We start from the raw sequence: 10,693 nt of genomic DNA on the forward strand, positions 1-10,693 counted from the left end.
TTGCTGTAATATATAATGGGTTTGGGCTATCAAATGTAACCAGTGTGTATTTTTTAATTCATTTTAATTTCAATTTACATATTTTAACATTACTTTTTCCCAACTGATATGTACATTAACTATCTAATAATTTAAAATATTTGGTCTATTGACGTAAACATTTTTGGGGTGGAAAAAAAGCAAGCTTTTAATGCTCTCTACTGGATCATTTTAGGAGTTACACCTTGGCTGCAATATACAAAAAGCATTGTTGAAAATATGAATTATGGTTTTAAACAACAACATCAACTAATATGAAAATATTCGTCTACTAAATGAGTCAGACTTCCAAGATAAGATTTCAAATTTAGGGTATAATTTTAAAAGTAGGATTAAGGTTCCAAATTAGGATTTCAAACTAGTTTTAGGGTTTCCATTAAATCTGCATTGAATTAAATGTAACAATTAAAAAATACACAAAGAAATTATATGACATTTTGTATTTTTTGTGGCTGTAGTTTACAATTCAGCTCTCCTAAAGGCATTTTGGTGCTTTGTAATTTGTAAACAATATTACACCACTGGGCATCCCTCAGCACATGCGTAATGGTAAATACTTCATATGGCGGGATTAACACTTGTCCTTCTTGTCCTTTTGCGGAGTAAAATGTCACATCGGCACCATAGCAAGTGTCAATCTCAAAGCAAGAATTCTTGCCGTTGGACTCAAAAGAATCCTTGCTGGACGTGGCCCACACAAATGTACCAAATCGTATTGTACTGTAGAGTCCTTTGAAGTCGTAACGCCTGTACGTTCGAAAATAGCACGTCCTGCAAGATGGCGTCTTTTGCCGAAGAATCTGGATGGCATCAGTCAAGTAGAAGTAAAAGTAATGAAAGCGAAATTTGCTCGTACCGTATTCCTGCTTCCCTTCTTTAACGGCGGAATTGAAATTTTGTTGGAAGTCACGCTTGCTGGTGTATAAATGCAAAACCACGGCGTGCGCTTCTGTCAGGCCCTCGTCAATGGGTTTCTTTGCTTGTCTTTCGGCAACAGCCCAAGCGGAATCCAAGCCTTTGTTAACACGCCGTTCCAACGCGGCAAACGAGTCGATCACGGCTGCTATTTCGGGGCGACAACCGTCATACATGTCATCGATGGCCTCTTTTGCCATGTCGAGAGGCACAGGATCCTGAAATGATGAAACAATGAAAATAAGAGCTTTCTATTTAAAGAATGGCTAAAAGGAATACTGTAATACTAATTTAAGATGAGTTAAAATAGTTCATAGATTTTTTTTATATAAATGGATTAAAAGAACTGGATTAAAAGCGCTGAATATTCAGTTTTTTTATAAACTGTTTATTTTAGCTTTTTTATATATATTTTTTTAGATTCTACAAAATGATTTTTGAACTAAAAATACAGAGAAAAATGGATTAAAAAAATTACAATTATTGATTTAAAAGGGGGAAAATCAGGAAATTTAATATATCTATACTATTCATTTTAATTTGATCCTAAAACAGAAAGTCACCACTCATGATTTACTTTCCTGGGCCACACAAAATGATGCGGCGGGCCAGATTTGGCCCCCGGGCCACCACTTTGACACGTGTCTTAGATTATGCAATATTTTAGAATTTACCTTGCCAGGATGTGACTATATTTTTTTATTACCTATTTGTTTTTTTTTACTGTGAAAACGCACTTTGTGGAGTAGCACACCACCAATTTCGTCATACGCAGCTGTGTATGATGACAATAAAGCTTTAGATTGATTGATTGAAGACTCCAAATGAAGAAATTAAAGCATTAAAAATGACAGTATATACTGACCTTAGCAGGTTTCTGGGGCCACCAAAGGATTATGAATGGGTCACAATACAAAGCGACCAAAGCCGCTAATGTTAAAAGAATGGTCGCCCATTTGTGGAATGATTTCTTTATTGCCATTTCTGGGTCATACCTAAATAGAAAAAAAAAACAAAGGTAAGCATACTCATTGTATTCCCATAAAAATGTTGTTGAGCATATCTGAGCGAGAAGAAGTAAACATTCACCTGTCAATCACTGAACAAGTCGGCACATTTAAAGTGTTTTACATTTTTAAAAAACATGCATATATGTTAAGGTTTAAACTATACAAAAAAGCTACAGTAAGTAATATACTGTGACATTAGATAATCTCACTTACTATGCATATTTAAGACTAATAGAATGAGTATCATTCCAATACAGACAACATATAAACTAACGTGTCGATTTTGTTTCATATATTGAAGTATTTCCCATGAGGCATTTACAAATATTTACTCCATCTGCAGATAACACACGAAGATTCAAAAGGTTTTTGGTTTAATGCTTACCTATTGCATCTCAAATTGGTCCCCGGATGCCTTTTTGAAGCAAAGATTTGCAGTGCAATAGTGAGCAGTAGTAAACTGACCACAAACAGGATTTACCTGAATTTAGGATTCTTGAGGTCGGTTTTGCAAGCCGGTATACTCAAACTAGCTACTTTGGATTTTAGTGATACTTGCTTTGCTGACAAAACCTGTCATTCTTTGTTTGTTTTTTTTGTTTTAAACAGTTTTGATAAGATTGTAACTTTGTTATGCGGGTGAACAAAAAGCGCTGACTTCAAGTCACTTCAAGGTGTGGCAAGACAAGAAAATCCAGTTTGTCGTCTAATTTTAGCCCTATTTCGAGTAAAAGCGAATGAAACTAAGAGAACATACAAGATTTAAAATCAGTTACCGGGAGAAGTGCTTGATTCTGATGAATAAATCTTCGACGTAATGGTTTACTTAATGGGGTAAGATCTTCAGCATTATTGACCACTTTATTTTCTATTTGCACAATCATTTGGATTTGTATCTCATATTTCAGGTGGGTTCACCTTGTTGTTTTGTTAAAAAAACTTAAATCATGTTAAACAGATCAACAGTGCACTATTTCCTACTTTATTCACATCCAAACACTGAATATATTGTTACTTGTTAGAAACAAACCTCTAGGCGTACATTACCGTACATTCTGTAATTGTTCATTGGTGGAAATATAAATATTCTGTTTCAGGATCAAACTATTGTGATCAATTTTTATTCTCTTCCAGATTTACACGGCCGAGAAACCCATCGTGTGTCATTACAGTTCTTCTCATGACCTGCCTGGCTGCGTCTATCGTCATATATTTCTTGTCTCACTGCCAGTGCATCGCTGCAAAGGTCATTTTACAAAACTTTAGAGAGAACATTATAATAAATTGCCATCTCGTGCAGAAATATTTGATTTCCTTTAAAGGATTGGACGCCGACAAGCGACTCCGAGGACTTCAACTGCAATACAAAACCAGTTGTATTGGGGGATTTGTTCATTGTGAAGACACTGGCGTCCTACTCAAATTTCACTCAGGCTTGGAGTGATGCAGAAGAAAAAGCTAAGCAACCACTACATGAATACATTGAGAAACGGCATTCCGTGGCCTTATACACGTATACAAATGTTTCCCTTAAATATCCCAACAACATATGGGACAATGTGAATATAAGACGACCCCAGAAGGAAGCAAAATCTCTTCAGCGAAAACTTTCTTCGTCTTTAAGTGAAGCCATTAGGATTCTGAAACATAGTCAACTGACTTGTCTCAAAACAACATACCGAACACAAATAATTTTAGACCAGGACATCACTAACAAGCAAATTCGGTTTGGGACGTTTCTATTAGTGGCTAACGAAACGAGTCGTGAGCGGGCCGCTACGTGTTTTAAGGTGAACACCTGTTTGGGTGCCGATATAAGCTATTATTCCGCGCTGAGTTTAAAGAATCAGGTTTTGGTTCCTCCAAATGAGGTTTTTAAGGTGTATAGCATCCACCCTGACGATGCGGAGGACTGTAACGTCACGTTCAAATTGGAGAGCAACTTCAATTGTGTTTATGATACAGAAAGAAAGATGCTGCATCCAATAACGGCGTCACCGCCAGAAGGATTTTGGTGCGTTGCCGTTCTTGTTTTTATCATCACTGTTTGGCTTGTAGTTTTGCTCATAATTGTGAAGAAATATTGCAAGAAAAATCCTTCTCATAGTATTTTGTATTTGCAACCAGTAACCGACTGTCATACAGAAGCAGGCATGAAAATGGACTCAAATTAAAATGTATATTATCTGATTTTTTTGTTTGTCGTATCAAACTCAATGGATTGCTATTTTTTTAAGTGTAAACAAGGTTAATCCTATTTAACGCAGTATTGTTGAGTTATGTAAATGTAATAGTTACTTGAAGTATATAGTATGCGAGTAAAGCAGTAGGATGAATGTGCCCTTGTATTTTTTTTTGGACTATAAGGTGCATTATTATCAGCATTGAATACGTTTTACAAGAAAACTGTATTCGTTCATGTGCACGTTAGTCTGAAACATGGTTACTCTGCACTTTATACAATAAAGTTTTAAAAATTGGGGGCAGAATTTTTTTGTCCAAAGATTTGCAGGCCTTCCAAAGCTTTTAAAAGAGTAAACAAAAACAAAATTCTAAAACTGTGACCCTTATTGGAAAGGGTTCATTCCAATTCAGCTATAGAAAATATCCTGATAAATAGCAATAACAGAGAGAATGGCCAATAATTTATCATAAGCTCATTGTATGTTTTACATTGTAACTTCAGCCCTTAAAGAGTAAATAAGTTGTGTTAACATGTTTGGTTTTTTTGTCCATTATCGCATCCAGTATAGATATGAATCCAAGGTACACGTACATACATAGGCCCGCTGTAAAAACAAAGCGCTACGTGTGTTTGAGGGGCTGGAAAAAAACCTATCCAGACATCAGAGGGTGTGGGCAAGTATTTTTCAAATCGTTCAAGCAGCCTTTAAAAGGACGACAAGACAAGGGGACTTTCAAACACACACACACACATGCACAATCCGTAACCTGGGAAACACAGTGCACAATCTACCTTTGTGGAACCTGGAATTCAACCCTTTGGAGACCCGAGAATTCCCCACTTTTGAATAGCCCCTTTGTCAGTAAGTAAGAAATTTCAAGGTGAGGCTGTTAAAAATCCAAGTCTTCTTTTTCATATATATATATAACTGGTTTGTTCCCCAGGCAAAAATCACTGAATATTGCCTAATTGTTGTTACGCTGTTACTGGTTTTTGACACAAAAGGGATGTTGGGTTTACAGAGCATTTTGATTGCAATTTAGGTTCCTTTGCAATGGCGATCATCTCCATAATGAGCAACAAGTGCTCTGTCCTGCTACTGGCCTGTGTGGTCTTCAGCCTCACGGGCCTAGGCAAGAGCTTCCAACCGCTCGTCGCGTCGGACGCCAACTCCACGACTCACCGCGGCATCACCCAAAGGGCCGTTCTTCTGAAAACCGCTGAAGTCTGTCGAGACCTCGCGACAGCAGAAGGAAGAAACTTCAGTCTCAACGTAAGGTGGTTGACAACCTGAGAAGAAACTTTGAAATGTCAGCAACTCTTCTTCTGCCTTCAGATGGATGACAGTCTATCAGTTGAGCGGGTGCAAGAAGCATGTTCATTTTCGGACAATTCCACCACGCTCCTGTCCAGTATTATGTTCCATGCTTCCATTGCCAATTTGTACTTCAGCAACGCTAACGTGGATTTAGCGTCTGCGTTGAGCGACGGACACCATTTTGATGGAGAAACATTCCAGAAAGGGAGGGACCTCATTACAAAAGGTATCGAAAATCATCTGTTGAGTCAACCATTCATTTTTCATTGAATTTATGACCCTCCATATCGAATACAGATAGAGACATTAGTGTGTAAACAGCACCAATATTTCATTCTCTTCCTATTCTGGATTTTCTTTGCAGTGATAACGCATGTAATTGGAATTTCCGTACTGCCATACTTTGACAAATTGCCGTTAAAAGCAGAATTTTAGGTGTTTAAAGGGGTAGTGCGATACCATCAATGGGCTTCTCGTTGACTTTTTTTCTCAACATTTAATGTGTTTTTGTTTTTCACGGTATGTGCAGGTGTGTCTGCTGTGAAAGCCAGTGTAAAACAGGAGAATTTTATCGCGGGGCGCTGGACTCTTGGAAGTGTATGTCACACTCTGCAGGTGAGATTACAGAAGAATGCCATTTTGGAGAGGTGATGTAATCCATTAATATGCGTTTTAAGAGATGTTGGTGTATACTTGCAGGACTTCTATAGTCACAGTAACTGGGTGGAGTTGGGGAACACGTCTCCTTACAACGCCCTCATCAAACCTGACCAAACGTTGGAGAATCTGGCAGGTACGACACTGTAGATGATTGTTACGCTTTGTCGGAATGCCAGCGAATGCCTACGTGAAGCACAACAGGGTATATTGTCCGTTTTGCATGTCACTGGTGAGGTGATTTGTGACTACCCCAGAATGGTTTGTTTTTAAACCGGTCCTGATACAAAAGAGGGTGTTAAAAGTCAAAGCATAGCTGAGGTGTGTCACAGATTACACAGAAATGGAGATTCTTAAGCATTCAAAGTCAATGGACGTCATCTTTTGGGAATTCCTGGGTTGTAATACACAATGCTTGTCTTTTGTCCTGTCTGAACGAACTTGCTTGTAGGGCCAAATATTTCGACCTGTAGAAACTGTACAGGAGAAAACTGTGATGACAACATTTTACCCGATGTGCTGCAGCAAGGGCTTCTCACTTCTGGCTACTTTGACCTCATTTCCTCCGAAAAGCCAGATGGTAACTTTGATAATCTTCCCAAAAACAAAACATCCAAATGAATGTTACCTTCTGGAGGTAGTACACACATTTCTTTTTTTTTCCTTCTCTGTACTCCAAGGTAAATGCAGTCATGGGGGTTCTTTTGACCAAACAAGCAAACGTGAACCAGTGGGGGGCATCAATAAAGACGAAACCGGGTCCAGCCACGGTTCACTCCATCATGAAGCAGCTAACATGGCTGTGAATGCTACGTTGGAGCTTCTGGAGGACATCAGAATAGCTGTGGGAGACAAGAGCTTCCTACGGTACACAAATAGACCTTGACGAGACTTTTTGATTGCACAATTTTTCATTCCGAAGGTAATTTTTTTGAAAAAATCTGGTTTATCTCATGAATTCCTGCAGATTGATGGGCCTTTCCCAATCCGCTGCATTGTGTTTTGTCATCGACACAACGGGCAGTATGAGTGATGACATCGCTGAAGCTAAACGAGTTTCTTTTAGCATCATTGACAGCAAGAGGGGAACGCAGGAGGAGCCTTCAGTCTACATATTGGTTCCTTTCAACGATCCAGGTACAGAGTATCTTTTCAACTCAATAAAGGTTGCTTCCAACTTTGTTATGGTGCCACTTATTTTGACATTCTGTTACAATTTGCAGGTTTTGGACCTCTGCAAATGACAACTGATGCAGACATATTTAAAGAGAGCATCAACAAGCTGTCTGCTAATGGAGGTGGAGATTTCCCAGAACTGTGCTTGTCTGGACTGCAGGTGTTTCCCTGTTTTAACAAATACATAGCTCTATTTTCACTAAAACAATGGTGTTATTTAACAAGGAATGAAACCACTGGGATAAATTACTTGGTATGCAAGCCAGTGGATAATTTTGGACTATTCTGCTTTTGTCAGCTTGCACTTACTGCCGCTCCGCATTCATCTGAGATCTTTGTCTTCACTGATGCGCCAGCAAAAGATGCTGAATTAAAAAGCACTATCACTGCCCTTATTGAGAGCACAAAGTCTGAGGTAAGTCCTCTTAAAACATTTGAGCAAGAAAACTTCACAGTATTCCCACGTTTAACGCAGTTTTTGCAGAACGCTGTACTGCCGTACAGAAAAGCGTCTTCATTTTTACCACTCGGGTCATGACTCAAACCCAGCATATTTGATGGACAGAAATGACAGTTTTTTTGTAAATGCAAATGAATTAATTAACTCATCTCTTGCGCTTTCAAGGTGACTTTTATGCTGACGGACGTGTTAGCCAGTCGACGCAAAAGAGCACTAAATCAAGCAGATGCGCAACTGTACCGGGACCTTGCCCGGGCTTCTGGGGGTCAGGCCATTGAGGTCAGCAAGGCAGATCTTGCTCTGGCGACCAGTGTTATAGAGGATTCCTCATCTAGTGCCTTGGTAAGCCAAAAGGAAACCAAATAAAACAGGACCTAATGTTTTAAATTAAAAATAAAAATAAAATCTCTTTTCAGGTAACAGTCTTTCAAGTTGTAATGAACCCCGGAAAGCCAGATAATTTTACATTTGCTTTGGATAGCTCGCTACGAAACATTACGGTCTACATTACAGGAGTGTCCTCTCTCTCATTTAATATCACCACTCCTGCAGGTATTATAACTTGGATGGTGAATAGTTTTCCAAATAAAAAAACATTAAACATCCCTTTCTTACCATTGCAGGTGAATCTCAGAGCTCCAGTGAGTCCATTGGCCCTCTGGGATCACTGGGTTTAGCAGGTAACCTACGACGATTGACCCTCAACGATGGCAATGAAACAGGACTGTGGAATATCAATGTCGACTCCATTGACCCCTACTCAGTGAAGGTCACAGGTAAGCAGTAAAATTAAACTTTAAAAGGGCACATTCATTTTGATTTGATCAAGATTTAACCTTTGCGTATGTTGAACAACAGGTCAAAGTTTGATTAACTTCCTCTACAATCTTGTGGAACCACAAGAGGGCACGCATTCAGACTTCTTTCTAAAGGAAGGACGTCCACTTTCAGGTTGAATATTGGCTTCAATTAAAATGTGTCAATAAACATTGATTTTGCTCATGCCACAGAATTGTAAAAAAATAAATAAATAGCATTTGCCGGTCTTGTGTAAACTTGCAGGTGGTAATATGTCCCTCTTGGTGACAATGGCAGGAAGCGACAGTGTTATGATTCCTGAGGTCACGTTGTATGACAGCTCAGGGCCAACGGAGGTCAACGGAACTTCACGGGCATGTTTGACCATCTCCTTATCCAAGAGAACCTAATTCATTCATTCCAGAGAGAATATATTGCAGCTAACATTTATTGAATTGAATGCTTTTATTGTCATTAACTGGTGTCTTACAAAACTATTATTTCTGACAAAACATTTTTGATAAGCCAATAGCTTCAACCATGACCTTGGTAAATTTCTTGAGGGTTAAAAAGTTATTTTGTTTGTCATAGTCACCATGTTTTTGCACACATCATGCTTTGACAACAGTGTCCTTTTCTTTACAGTCATTAGGAGGGTCTGATTTCCTGGTAACATTTAATGAGATACCAGCGGGCGATTTTGTGGTTCGGTTGAACGGAGAAGATGGCAGCCCGTCATCAAGGTCGACTCCAATCAGGTTCCAGAGGCAGGCTTCCACCCAGATTAAGACTTCAAGAATTTCCGTGATTGTAAGATCTAGTTTTCCATTAAAATAAGACTTGGACGAATCTTTCAATGGCTGTTACCATGTTTGTTGCAGGCTCAACCCAACAGCACCACCATAGAACCAGGCTCCACCGTATCCATCCCTTTCACCGTCGCCAAAACAAGCAACGGCGTCATTAACGAGACGGCAACTGGGACTTTTTCAGTGCGCGCCACCAATGACCGCAGCTTTGACTCATCGTCACCTGGTTCTGTCACCATTGAAGCAGACAGCAATGGCAAAGCCAATGGCACCGTGACCCTTAGCGCTCCTGATAGCGCAGCATCTGGATCAGATATCACGCTTACAATTGAGGTAGAAGATGACGCCACGACTGATATCAACTTTGCCGTTCTTCGTTTTGCAGTTGCTGCAGAGGTGAGAGGAAAATCAATCAGAATAAAAAAAATGGGCAGTGGTTTTCTTGCTTGGACCCCAGAGAGCCTCTCCTTGAATTACAACTGACTTATACCTAATCCAATAACTAGTACTTGATTGTCTGTCTCCAGGTGACTGATGTTAACGGGCCATTGTGCCAAGAGGTCAGAACGTCTACCAACTGTTCAGCTTCATCGCTCTGTTACACTTCCCAGTGGGAGTTTGAGGCCAATGTGACTGACGGCCTAAACGGGACAGGCATTGAAAGAATCAGCATCCGCCAAGGGAACGGCACCCTCAACACGACCACGGCCGTCGGGCCGGAGGGCGAAAACATCACCGTGGCCTCCTACCAGGCTTCTTGCTGTGCAGACAGAGTGGAGCTGACTGTTGTGGACAATGTGGGAAACGTTGGAATTTGCGTGGGTCAGGTGCGACAATCCACAACCGTTGCGCCTGTGACTGCAAATAATGTGACAACTAACTCAACCTCCACTGGAGGGCATACTGTGAGCACAGCACTTTGGCTCTGGATACCTGTTGTCACACTTCCACTTTGGAAATGAAAATGACAACACAAAATTGCTCCGATCGAGCCAAACTATTCAGTTATTTTGAACATTTTTATCTTGAAGTCGGGCAAAATAGCTGCTAGTAAATGACTTTAAAATATTGAGCAAGTCAAAGTGTCAGGATGTGAATTGTAAACACTAGTTTCATTCCTTAAGGGTTTGTATAATCATTGTAAAACTGCAAAAATCATGTTTACTGTCAACAGTAGCACAATAAATTGAAATATCACATGTGGGTATGACAATGGCAAATGTTGTTTTGTTTTTCATGCACCAAGTAGAACAAAACAAAACCTATCTTTCTCAAAATCTTGGCTTGACTATTTGATTACGTTTGCAATTGTCTTCTAAAATTTTA

At 39.5% G+C, this 10,693-nt stretch overlaps 3 protein-coding genes across 4 annotated transcripts; 2 read left to right on the plus strand and 1 right to left on the minus strand.

Moving 5' to 3' along the window:
• LOC144076933 (GPI-linked NAD(P)(+)--arginine ADP-ribosyltransferase 1-like) lies at window positions 1-8,497 on the minus strand. Of its 2 annotated transcripts, none has more exons than XM_077604295.1 (3): window positions 8,376-8,497; window positions 1,820-1,949; window positions 1-1,172 (listed from the first exon to the last, which is right to left on the minus strand). In XM_077604295.1, the coding sequence occupies exons 2-3, from the start codon at window positions 1,934-1,936 to the stop codon at window positions 465-467; spliced, it is 825 nt and encodes a 274-aa protein (XP_077460421.1). In that variant the 5' UTR covers window positions 1,937-1,949; window positions 8,376-8,497; the 3' UTR covers window positions 1-464. The 2 variants fall into 2 exon arrangements, with proteins under 2 accessions (XP_077460421.1, XP_077460419.1); XM_077604293.1 differs by lacking the exon at window positions 8,376-8,497 and adding an exon at window positions 2,350-2,926.
• Window positions 2,582-4,412, plus strand: LOC144076931 (ecto-ADP-ribosyltransferase 4-like). Its single transcript, XM_077604291.1, has 3 exons — window positions 2,582-2,798; window positions 3,099-3,210; window positions 3,287-4,412. The coding sequence occupies exons 1-3, from the start codon at window positions 2,782-2,784 to the stop codon at window positions 4,136-4,138; spliced, it is 981 nt and encodes a 326-aa protein (XP_077460417.1). The 5' UTR covers window positions 2,582-2,781; the 3' UTR covers window positions 4,139-4,412.
• On the plus strand, window positions 5,222-10,390 carry LOC144076936 (von Willebrand factor A domain-containing protein 7-like). Its single transcript, XM_077604298.1, has 17 exons — window positions 5,222-5,422; window positions 5,486-5,693; window positions 5,997-6,082; window positions 6,167-6,260; window positions 6,576-6,704; window positions 6,805-6,991; window positions 7,092-7,261; window positions 7,348-7,460; window positions 7,599-7,715; window positions 7,926-8,102; window positions 8,177-8,312; window positions 8,384-8,536; window positions 8,619-8,711; window positions 8,823-8,932; window positions 9,204-9,368; window positions 9,440-9,763; window positions 9,895-10,390. Exons 1-17 carry the CDS (start codon window positions 5,222-5,224, stop codon window positions 10,327-10,329), a joined length of 2,898 nt encoding a protein of 965 aa, XP_077460424.1. The 3' UTR covers window positions 10,330-10,390.
• The last annotated feature ends 303 nt before the right edge of the window (window positions 10,391-10,693 follow it).

This window comes from Stigmatopora argus, chromosome 7, assembly GCF_051989625.1.
Source record: "Stigmatopora argus isolate UIUO_Sarg chromosome 7, RoL_Sarg_1.0, whole genome shotgun sequence".
Taxonomy (NCBI): domain Eukaryota; kingdom Metazoa; phylum Chordata; class Actinopteri; order Syngnathiformes; family Syngnathidae; genus Stigmatopora; species Stigmatopora argus.

Bases quoted from the DNA above. Each gene is read 5' to 3' on its own strand.
- LOC144076933 (XM_077604295.1), bottom strand. From the start codon at position 1,936: ATGGCAATAAAGAAATCATTCCACAAATGGGCGACCATTCTTTTAACA. The intron at 1,173-1,819 runs GTCAGTATATAC...TCATCATTTCAG, and splicing joins GGCCCCAGAAACCTGCTAAG to GATCCTGTGCCTCTCGACAT.
- LOC144076931 (XM_077604291.1), top strand. The intron at 3,211-3,286 runs GTCATTTTACAA...TTTCCTTTAAAG, and splicing joins GCCAGTGCATCGCTGCAAAG to GATTGGACGCCGACAAGCGA.
- LOC144076936 (XM_077604298.1), top strand. From the start codon at position 5,222: ATGAGCAACAAGTGCTCTGTCCTGCTACTGGCCTGTGTGGTCTTCAGC. The intron at 9,369-9,439 runs GTAAGATCTAGT...TGTTTGTTGCAG, and splicing joins CTTCAAGAATTTCCGTGATT to GCTCAACCCAACAGCACCAC. The intron at 9,764-9,894 runs GTGAGAGGAAAA...GTCTGTCTCCAG, and splicing joins GTTTTGCAGTTGCTGCAGAG to GTGACTGATGTTAACGGGCC.